Consider the following 11,895-nt stretch of genomic DNA (forward strand, 5'->3'; position numbering starts at 1 on the left):
CTACTCCACCCAAAAAAGAAATACATCTTACTCAGCAAAAAAAAGTGCAAAAAGACAAGTGACACTACAAAGAAACACCACAACCGTTACAAATAGTCTACGGGTGACCTCAACCTCAATACCATCAAACCATTGGCTCTTTGACAATGAAAGCAATACTCTTAAGTTATTAAAGGTCCAAAATTTGCAAGAATAAACCCTATAATGATAACTATTACAAGTTATGATATACGGATGTTTTAGAACTTTATCGTTATCATTTTTTTAAGGTGCATATTCAGGCACGCAAACAAAAGTCAATGCTGAGCGTACGTTAAGATGATATGTTACATGCAATTCATTCAATAATTAAACCTAGCTAAGTTTGTTCATTTACAGCATGACAAGAACAAACAACCTCCCAATAGAGCATGGTTCCAAATAGATCGATCAACAGTAATACATAAGATTCTTGACATTCTCAAGAACTTTTGGGAGCGGGGCGGTCTTTGGTGGGCCATGTCTAGTTAAACCCAACGAGCCACCTGCCCGATCAAGGTACAACCGGCCTCTGTAAGCAGCCAAATGAGCGTAATAACAAGGTGGCACCAAGGAAACAGGCTTAGTACACCTCACAAAAGTAAAGCAAAGATTATAAACCAGTTTTTGTAATTCATCAGAAGTGAACCCATTTTCATCCCATAGAATGTGATAATGTGTCGGTCGGCTAGTACCCTTCACACCCCAATGACTGCACAGATAGAAATCGAATTCTTTCGGGTGAGTGATGACCGAATCCACCACCGTTCCTGGCGGCACATTTTCGTCAGAAAACGCGTTTCCACCGTTACAAGACTCTGCTGGAAACAGCCGAGTGTGATGCCGTTTCTGTACCACGCAAAATGTGATCGGTGGGTTGTATCCGGTGAACCGTGAACACGCAACACGAATAGCTTGTAATTCGTCGTGAAGCACCTTTTGAAACTGAGTCTCACTGACACCGTCACGGAAGAAAATCAACCGTTTTGGTAACTTCGAAAGCTCTCGGAGGAAATCGTGTAGTATCTCTTCCACCATTGAACTTAAATCTTGAATTATTTCTTGCCGATGAGTCTGTGACCGCATTTTCGAAACATACTTATTTGCTGCGGGCCAGTTTACAGAGCCCACAACCGCAGCGACCGATGGACTATAATCGTCTAACGGGTGCGGGTGGGTAACGTCCGCACCCAAGAACATCACTGGCTCATCCAGTTTCAAAACCCGAGGAATGTGAGCCGGTAATGATGTGTACAACGCCACTGTGCAACCACCGATTTTTGCATTAATTTTTAGCGCCAAGTTGGCAAGAAACTGGGAGCTCAATCTTGAGAGATTTTGATATAAACAACACTGGCTCATAACCCCGATGGTAGTTTCACTAATCCGCTTCAAATCTGCGTAACCCTTGTGTTTCTTCTCCATAACACAAATCAAAAGTTGCAAATTATCATTTGCAGCCTTTTGAATCTTCTTGATCTTTGATTCGAGAAGAGATACATTGTTGAGAACTTGCATTGATTCAAATTGTGGCCTTATGACGGTGCTTCTGTTGAGAAAGATCCCCAATTGTTCACATCTTTGAGTAAGCCGATCGATGAATTTTGGGATTATCGATCTTTGTTCACTTGTGCCACCAAAACTGATTAAAGCCCATCTCCCGATTCGGCTCCCTTCAAAAACTTGACTGCCGGAGAAGTTCCATTGTCGATCATGACGAGAAGGGAACAGATTTGTTACCTCACCACCATCTCCAAGTTTAAGCTTTGGTGGTCGGAGAATTCGTCCGCTTAATTTTGTCATCTCCTTTATAACGCGAAGGTTGAATTCCCCTGCTTGATGTCCACTGTTGCAGTGATTCAAAATATTAAAATTTATATTAGAGATTCGACCTCGAAAACATTTTTTATTCGATGCCTAATTAACCTAAAGAAATGCAATAGAATTTCATATTTTGGTTAGTTAACTTAAAGGAAGAAAATGTAAATTAGAACCTATGTTTACATGGAAAAGTTAAAAGTACAAAATGTAAACTAGAATTGACATATTTGGAATATGATTGCAATTTAACTTTAAGCAACAAATGCACACTTTGTTAACAGATGGTATTTGGTAAAATATGATCATTTAAAAGGTATATATGCCTTCGAATGGAGTTTTTAAACAATATTATACAAGCATGGACTCCAAATCTTGTCCTTAATTTAGTATGGACCAACGGAAGAATGTGTGGAATGCATCATTGAAAAGTAGACATCACATTTATCACCTAAAGTTAATTCATTTTCTTAAGTAACCGATGCAATGCTTTAACAAATAAGTAGTACAAAGTTGTTTTTTTTTCCGGAAAAATTTGAAACTTCAAACAGAAAAGAACTTCGATCGAAAAAATGAAAAACATCACATACAACAAAAGAGACCGAACTACGTAAAAGACCGACGATAAAAAAAGTATGCAATAAAATATTTCATAAAATTGTACTGTATAAATTGAACTTATTAGACTAGGGTCAACTTTCTACCCGTGTTTCACATGTTTGTCTCATTTGAGTATTTGACCTGTAAGGCCAGTGTTACACGTAATAATAAAGTACTGTAGTCCGTAATTGTTATGGCCTAATCTAATCTATTTGACCCATTTATTTAAAATAAACACCCTCGCCGGTCTTACAAAAACACAACCGAACTGAATTCACTTGACCCGTTAATAAGTAAATATCAAGCAATTGCAAAGAATGTACAGTACATAATATGAAAGGATGATACCTAGATGGACCAAAGGGTCCAGCCATGACTCCATCAATGATGGCCTTCCGTTCTCGTGGTTTCTGACAACCCATTTTCAGGATTTTCGCTGTTTGATCATCCGAAAGTTTTCCAAGAAACTTTTGACCATCACAAACGACGCAAAGCTCCATCGGAAGATAACACGGCCTTCTTCTACTTGTCTGCAAACACGGCAAATTCCTATATTGTATCTCATAATCATACTGTTCTTCAAAGTAACTCGGAACCCACAAATTCTCCCCATTTCGATCTCGAAACCAAAGATTTTCAGTCGATTCATCCGTCAAGCAATGAACTTTATATCTTTGCACGGTATCCCTGTGACAAACACACACTTTAACATTCTTTAATGCCTTTTCCACTTCTTTCTTTTCATCAACAGTTAACCCCCTCGTTTTTCGTTCACAAAGATCGTTTAAAAATGTTAATCTTTTCGCTAAATATGGAATCACACCTATACTTTCATGGAATGCAGTGACAGTTAAGTCTACATTAAGTGCTAACCCTTGTTGTGTTGGCCTCAGACTTTGAAAAAAACCTCGGAGTCCAATTGCCCCACCACCGATATCTTTAGCTCCGCCCATGGCGGTCGAGTAAAGTGACCGCCCTAACGGGGTGCATTCTGACAATGGGTTTTCACGTAAAACAACATCTAAAGCCTGTAAATAATCCTGTGGAAGGGGCGCACAATCTTTGTGTTCTTTACTCAAATATTTACTCAAATCTTTCCCATTGAGTTTTGACACAATCTTGATGTTAACCCTAAAAAGCTTCAATCTTTCTTCATTTTCTTTGCAATTTGGGGGAATTGAATGACTACCCATTTGAATTGGAATGTTAATAAAGATTTCTAGCCTATCTTTTTGGAATTCGACTGAGCTAAAAAGATTTCTCCGGCCATCGTAGCTTGGGTTCCCGCCGGAAAAAATGGTAGGATTTTGATCAACTAATTTTTGTTTGATTAATCTAGCAATGTCTTTTGAGGGTTTTGGGGAGATTTCTACATCATAGTGGTAAATTTGTTGTGCTGGGTCAAATTCAACTAGAAAATGATTAGCTAAAAGAGCGATTTTGGTTCCTTCTGACCCGCCGGAATCTGGTCTTCTTGCCACCGTTAAAGGAGGTGATAATATCGGTGGTGATGAAGAATTTTTTACTTGTTTTAGTTCATCTTTCTTGACTCCCATTGATGATTTAATTATTCTTGGAATCACCTCCACAGCTGTTTTGATTATAAGCAAATTAAGTACAACATTATGGGTCACATACAATTAAGTTGTTCTTGAAATAAAAACATAAAAAGAGACAAAAACGCATAAATAATAGAGAATTTCATATTACTTCCTTAAATGCACATAAATAAATTTCCAAAGTATAATATTTTAATTTTTAAAAAATAAATAAATAAGATGCAATAGCTAAAAATAAATTTTTTTTATAGCAAAATAGCTAAAAATAATTACCCCTAAAAAATTATGATATTTGATGGGACAAAAAATTTACCAACACTTAACAAGAAAAAAGACATGAATGCAAGAGATAAGATTCTGTCTCTTTTTACCCAAAGATTCTTGAAATAAACAAGATTTTTTTGTTTTTGAAAACAAGAATTCTAGTAAAAAAGTGGAATCTTGAACACATGTTTACCAATGCTAGACAAATCAATCAAAATCCTTGTCTTCGGGTTTCATAAACTAACATATAAAAAAAAAAAAAAAAAAAAAAAAAAAAAAAAAAAAAACAGAGCCCATTTGTGAACATTGATTTAACGCCCAAAAACATATTTACAGACAAATGCTTTAAAGTGAGCAAAAAAAAAAATAATATTAGATAGTCTTAAATAATAAAATAAAATTGAATATATCACATAAAAAAAAGGGTTTTGTTACCTGTTTGATCAGAAGCAACAAGTGGTGGATTTTGATGTTGATTTTGCTTCCATTGAGGTTTATGAAAATGGGGTTTTGGTGTGAAGGCGTGATTTAGCGACGGAGATAGGGCGGAGTACGGTGGTGGCAGTGGAAGAAGCGGTGGAGAAAGTGAGGGTGATGGGTAGTTAAAAAAACCAAAATTTGTGTTAGAATGATGAAAAAGATTAACATAGTGTGGATAATTAAGATGAAAAAGATGATGATGATAATTATGAAGTGCTGTTTTAGGTGTAAAAGTCTTTGCTTTTGGTGTGAAAATTTTCTTGTCTTTTTGTTCCATGGTGTGAAGAGAGAAGAAAAAGGTGCAGTTTTTGCATGAAATGAAAGGCTTGATATATGGATGGTATATATGTACTCCGTAGTATGTAGTGTAGGTGATATGGAGATGTAAAGGGCAAATGAGTTTTTGTCTGTGAAAGCAGAAGGGAACTAGGAATAGTAGTAGAAGAAAACTAACTGCAGTTATTGCAGTGAGAAAGAGGTATAGAGAGAGAGAGAGAGAGAGAGAGAGAGAGAGAGAGAGAGAGAGAGGATGTTAATGCTGTAATCTTTTTGAAGAGAAAAAGATAATATGATCTTTTTTGATATTTGTATTGTTTATTCGCCTTTTGCACTTTCTTAATTTTTATACTCCAATTAAATATAACAAGTTACATTATTCATCCTTGTCATTTATAAAATTTATAAAAACTATACTCAATTTTGTATAGTTGTCAAGGTTGTCTATATATTTACCAATTTTGGCTTCGAATTTCCTAATCATTATGTTATATTATGAGTTTATGGCTCTTCAAATATCAATAAGATAAATAAATATATAAATCAAATGAATTTGGGTGATCCATAGGCACGAATAACCGTTGCTCCTGTTGAAAGTGCGAATCGAGTTAAACAAGGAGTCAAAAAGTCGAAAAATAGCTGCACAAGTTCGAGATCGTGAGTCCAAAACTCGCAACTGGAGTTTTTGTTCGAGGTGAGTTTCGCGATCGCGAAACTATTAAAGGGAAGAAACTCGCGATCGCGAGTTAGGGGCTGACAAGAGAATTTTCTAAAAAACGTGTTTTCTTGCTCCCAAAACTATTTCCTTGTATTGTTTTGCCTATTTAAGCATTCTATTGTAATCTAAACATGTATCCACGAATATTATCAATAAAAGAACTCTATTTTGGGGTCGAATATTAAAGTAATCATTCGTGATTACATATAATCTCGTTAAAATCTCTTTTCTTTATCGTTTTTTCTAGTTTCTTCGTATACATCAAATATTTTTGTTTATTGTCAGTGGGTTTGATAACCTAGGGTTATCAAGTCTTGTTAGGGCTCACGTGCTTTATTCGTAACAAGTGGTATCAAGAGCCTCGGTTCTGTTTGAAGGGAACAATGATGGAAAAAAGGATGTGAAGATTGATAAGTTTGACGGGAATGATTTTAGTTTTTGAAAGATGCAAATTGAAAATGTGCTCTATCAAAAGAAGCTTTACCAGCCGTTAAAGGGTGTTAAACCGGAAGAGATGGCTCAAGACGAGTGGGAGTTGTTAGATATGCAAGCCCAAGGGGTTGTTCGACTTGCTCTGGCCAAGAACATTGCTTACAACATTGTGGTGTGTTGGAATTGTCAACAAGTTGGTCACTATTACTCAAAGTGCCCGAGTCTTAAGTCACATGGGAGCATGGTGACTATGGTGATCGAAGATGCGTTGATGTGTCAAAAAGAGGTTCTTGGAGAATCTCGGGTTTTAAATTCGGGTGCCTCGTATCATGTTACCCCATACATGAACGAGATGGTGAACTTTACGGAATACTCCAGTAAGTTTCGAGTTGTGAATGGGAGTACACTTGATATTACGGGTATTGGTGATCTCGTGGTTAGACACTTCAATTATGTTTGGATCCTGAGGACTGTGCGGTTCCTTCCAAAGCTCAAGAGTCGGTTGATCTCGGTTGGGCAGTTGGATGATGATAATTGTCATCTCCTATTTGGAGATCAAAAGTGTGTAGTGTTTAAGGGAGATTATGTAGGCGCTCGCGGGTACTAAAAGGGAACCATGTATATGGTTGAAGTTCCTAGGGAGGAATGACAATGTGATTTTGTGGATGTCAAAAGTCTTAGTGTGTTAATGCTTTCCGGTATTGTTGAGGGATCTTGTTTGAGTGGAAGCTCAAAGGGAGTAGAAACTAGTGGAGATTCGGGTTGAATTGGGTACACTAGAGTCTTCGGTACTTCGGGTAGATCTTTTTCAATGACAACTTTGTTGCGGTCGATTGAGGAAGATGAACAAGAGGTTTTCTTAAGAGTCATGGTTAATTATACATCCGTACAATGGGAGTTGGCTCGGGATAGAAAATAGGGTTTGTCAAAAGACGTGTGCACGTATGTGGTCGGTGTTCCAATGATGAAAGCAAAGATGTTAAAGTGGACGAATAAGTGTGCGAAAGTGCTCTCGTGCAAAGTCTGAATCGGTAATGTCCATGTGTTCGTTCTAGCGGCGGGTTTATTCTTTATTGGAAAGTTAAATCGGGTGGATGATATTGTGTACGGGTGGATCGCTTGGGCGATGGGGTTGGTCTGATGAGGTCAGACTCAAACGACTCGTTATCCCCCAAACTAAAGAGGTGCCATAACCATAGGCGCAGCTATATACAATGGAATGGGGTCATATGACACCATCGAAAAAACCATATATAACTAATATATAACTAATATTTAATAAAAAGAAATATAAATACATTGTTAGGCAACTGGTTGATGAACTTTTCTTTCTATTCCCACACGCTGGTTCGAATCTTTGCATGCATATTGTGTAATTTTTTTTTTTAGCTCTACCCATTTATTTGGGTCCACCCAATATATGACAATGTTTGTTTTAAAGTTCGATGAAGGTAATTGCTTATAATTTCTTATTTATTAATGAAAGAAATACTTCACGTCAATTGTCTTAGAAGATAAATTTGTTTTTTATGTTTATATTTAAACCTAGTCCGTTAATTAAATTATTGTAACTTTGGTAGATTTCGCTATTATTTTTTGACACCAATCATCTTAAATCCTAGCAAAATTTTGTAACTTGGTAGATTTCGTTACTATTTTGTGACACCAACCATTTTAAATCCTAGCTTCGCCACTGGCCATAACCAAAGAGAAGTTCTTGTTTCCAAGCTAGTAACAAAAGGATCGAATTATAGCTCAGCGGTACTTTTTAGTGTCAAAAAGACTTCACTTGCTCGAAAGTTATCAGGCGAAGTGCGACGTGATTCGGGTGCAAATCCAACGGTATCAAAAAGGAAGTATAATTAGCGGGTCGAGTTATTGTTGTGGGATGGTAATGATGATGTTAGGTTAATGATGGATGTTGTTTAACGTCTCTTCGAGTGGGACATTGTTGGGAGTGCGAATCGAATTAAACAATGAGTCAAAAAGATGAAAAATAGCTACACATGTTCGAGGTCGCGAGTCCAAAACTCGCAAAAGGAGTTTTTGTTTGGGGTGAATTTCGCGATCACGAAACTGTTGAAGGGAAGAAACTCGCGATCGCGAGTTAGGGGCTGACGGGAGAATTTTCTTGAAAACGCGTTTTCTTTCTCCCAAAGCTATTTCCTTGTATTGTTTTGCCTATTTAAGCATCATATTGTAACCTGAATATGTAATAACGAATATTATCAATAAAATAACTCTCTTTGGTGGTTGAAGATTAAAGTAATCATTCGTGATTACATATAGACTCGTTAAATTCTCTTGTCTTTATCGTTTTTGCTAGTTTCATCGTACACATCAAATATTTTTTTTATTGTCAGTGGGTTTGATAATCTAGGGTTATCAAGTCTTGTTAGGCCTCACGTGCTTTATTCCTAACAGCTCCACATCCACCGCCTACTACTCAAGCTCGATCGATCACCATGTATGTCAATGTTTGAGGTTTGAAGTTTTATCCCTTTTTTCTAATAGAAGAGTATTATATTAACAAAAATATATAATAAGCGTCGATTTATTGGTGACTTGACTGACACTTAGAGCCTAAATTAAATTTCAGACAGGATTTAAAACTCATAGAAATTTGATTTTACCATTTTCATGGCGTCTCAATTTTATTTTTAATTAAATTTTTTTTGTTAAAAAAATTCCTACTTATTGGCCGGAGGTCCACTCGGAAGCAATATCTCTATCCGTCGAATAGAGAGATGGATGACTTTCTATACTTTTGAGAGTGGATTCATTCTGGATGAAGAAATGACTTGTCTTTATTCTCGAATAGGGGAAAGATTGTCTACATCTCACCTCCTCCATACACCACTTATGTGGTATTGAGTTTTGTTGTTGTTGTTGTATAGTACGAACGGAAAAAGGACATGCCAAAAGCGACAATCAAACCCCAAACAACTAAACAATTTGAAACAACCAAGCAACACACAACTACAATCTTAATAAACTATCAAAAACAACTCAAGAAATCTTCTAAGGAGACTTCATCGATCACACTCCATAAGCAGTGGCGGAATGTTAACAACTACATTAGAAGGGCCGGAGATAATATCATCAAATTTTAGAAAGATCATAAGAGAAAATTCTTAAACCTATCCTAAAATATCACTAAATGTTACACTAGTAGCTAGTTAAAATATGGGGAGTATATGTACACAATCATTTCTGTTATATGCACAATCAATTATGTTTAAAGTGTTGTACAGTATAACACTGTAAAACATGATTGATTGTGTACATAACAAAAATGGTTGTGTACATATAATCACCTTTAAAATATTTGGAGGGTCGTGGCCCTCTTAGCAATCAAACTATGTCCACAAGAAACCTTCCACTTCACATAAATCAACTTTGAATGGACCAATGAAAAGATCACCTCATAGAGTTCGTCCAGAACTTTCTTCTTAAAACAAAGATGTTATTTCTTTCATCCAAATATAATATATAGTAGCCGCAAACATAATCTTGGTGACTATAAAACACACAGTTTGTAACAACCCGACTTTTTCCGTTTACTATCGTTACTTGTCCGTTAAGTATTTAACGGTGCTTATTTAGACTTGTGTGTTTAATGGAATTAAATGCATACTTGATCCTAGTATTTACTTGAATTAATATGTTATATTAATTTGTGTACTTATTTCGGATAGCGAAATAACTAGAAAACGTTACGATTAAGTTAATCGCCTAGAAAGCTTTTCAGTTTACGGAACTTAGAAAATGGGAAAATAATTATTTTTAATAATTATTTATTTTTACGAAGAACTTATTTAATTTATTATTTATTAATGAATTAAACCCGGTGATTACGTTTCAACGACTAGTTAACGTTCCGGAGACCCGGTACGGTTAACGGCACTCGAAACGGATCACGCGCGTACAAGCAAGTAAGCAAAAACGAGCCCAGAACACCCCTTATAGGGCCATTCGGCCGAAACCACCTAAGGCACCCCTTAATAGACTTGTTTTGGTTAGTGGATCATTAGTGTGCTAGTTTTAGGCCCTGACCCAACTTATAAATAGAAATGAGAACACTGGAACCCTCATTCTCACCCTAATTTAGTCGACTGCTTCCCCTCTCCCTCTCCTTGATTTCGTCGACCACCACCACCATAGAAACACAATCATCAACTTGAAATTAGAAGAAACGTTGTGCATAAAAGGTTGTTCTCTAGATCGTTCTACACACCCTAGCATCAATCAATTTGTGTTTTAAGGTATATTTACAAACCCTAATTATTATAATTCAGTTTTTATGTCAATTATATAGTTTAATCAAGTCTAGTGCTCAATTAATGATGTCGTGTGTTATCGTTTATCGTTTAATTGCTCGATTGATGTTGTTTGCATGAAAAATGAATTTGTATTTTAATAATATGATAAAATTGACTTATAAACTGATCTTTTATGCTATCTAGATGGATAGATTGAGAAAAATTATTGAATTTGGACTTTGATTTTGTTTGATTTCGTTATCGTATGCTCAAGTTATGTGTAATCGAAGTTTTCGTTAGGGTTTACATGATATACGAATTTTATGACTTGCATGCTTTATGATTTGACTAATGAAAAGTGTACTATGTAATCCTTGTGAAAAATCATGCATGTTAGACTTAAGATTCGCGTCAAAAGCTTTTGTGATGCTCTTGTGCGTCAAAATGAAGATTCATGTTTTAAAGAGAGCAGAAACTGTTTTCGAATGTGAAAGAAAATTGATAGAGTGAACTAGAAGTTGATTGAGGCTATGATCTTCTGGAATATGTTAGTTTATATATTCCTTGATGTTTTTCATTTGCATTCTAACTTCCAAAAACGTGATTTGCCATGAGTTTTAAGCTTGACTAAATGATATGTCTGTTTGTTGATTAAAACTGAAGGGTCTGTAAAGATTTGTTAAACTGTACGAATTGGCTGAAGAGATGTCTTTGATTATTTTATAACTAAAATTTTGAGATGTCTGGAGTAATCTCCAATTGGCCGTTCGTCAAAATCTATTTTCTATATTTTTTGAGAAATGTTTCAAAGCTGACGCGCGTGCTGAAACTGATTTGGTAAACCGTAACTAGACCTATTCTGAAACCCAACTTGCAGATATTGTATGAGACCTTGGCCAGACTTTTTAGAATCTATTTTGAGTCTAGTTGTGATCTGGAGTTTGCCATGATTTCATGAATTATGTGCTATGAGTTATAGTTGTATCTTTCTACGATGTACGTATTTTAAAGACATGTGTTAAACTGCGAATGTGCAATTTGCTAAACTATGAACTGTAACATGTTGTTTGACTTAGGTTTGACATGTTGACCATGATTGCATGACCTACTGAGATGTTTGAGTTTAGTTGACCACTTTGATCGAGTTGACTTTTGAGTTAACTTTGGTTGACTTTTGTTGACTTACTTGGATTAGTTGACTTTTACTTACTTGTTGAGTCAGTCTGAGCACTAGGACTTTACGTACACTATGGGTTGATATAGTGTGACCTATATGTATACTTAAGATGACCTATTTGACTAGGTTGCATTGTTCAGTCGAGATTATTCAACTACAGTACGATTTTACTAAGAGAATTCAGTGCTTTTGCTAAGGTGAGTCTACAGTCCCTACTACATTTTTACAGGGATGAGATAACATGCTTTTTAAAAATGTTTTACATATTAGGCACAAGTACTTAAACAACTA

At 35.9% G+C, this 11,895-nt stretch overlaps 1 protein-coding gene across 1 annotated transcript; it reads right to left on the reverse strand.

Moving 5' to 3' along the window:
* Positions 1–314: 314 nt before the first annotated feature.
* On the reverse strand, positions 315–5,145 carry LOC139862713 (protein argonaute 7). The gene is made up of 3 exons (XM_071851337.1): positions 4,695–5,145; positions 2,785–4,027; positions 315–1,864 (listed from the first exon to the last, which is right to left on the reverse strand). Exons 1-3 carry the CDS (start codon positions 5,014–5,016, stop codon positions 430–432), a joined length of 3,000 nt encoding a protein of 999 aa, XP_071707438.1. The 5' UTR covers positions 5,017–5,145; the 3' UTR covers positions 315–429.
* Between the last annotated feature and the right edge of the window lie 6,750 nt (positions 5,146–11,895).

This window comes from Rutidosis leptorrhynchoides, chromosome 8 (genome assembly GCF_046630445.1).
Source record: "Rutidosis leptorrhynchoides isolate AG116_Rl617_1_P2 chromosome 8, CSIRO_AGI_Rlap_v1, whole genome shotgun sequence".
Classification (NCBI taxonomy): Eukaryota; Viridiplantae; Streptophyta; class Magnoliopsida; order Asterales; family Asteraceae; genus Rutidosis; species Rutidosis leptorrhynchoides.

Excerpts from the sequence above, each read along its gene's own strand:
- LOC139862713 (XM_071851337.1), bottom strand. The coding sequence starts at position 5,016 with ATGGAACAAAAAGACAAGAAAATTTTCACACCAAAAGCAAAGACTTTT. Across the intron at positions 4,028-4,694 it reads TGTTGCTTCTGATCAAACAG|CTGTGGAGGTGATTCCAAGA; the intron begins GTAACAAAACCC and ends TAATCAAAACAG. Across the intron at positions 1,865-2,784 it reads GGACCCTTTGGTCCATCTAG|TGGACATCAAGCAGGGGAAT; the intron begins GTATCATCCTTT and ends TCACTGCAACAG.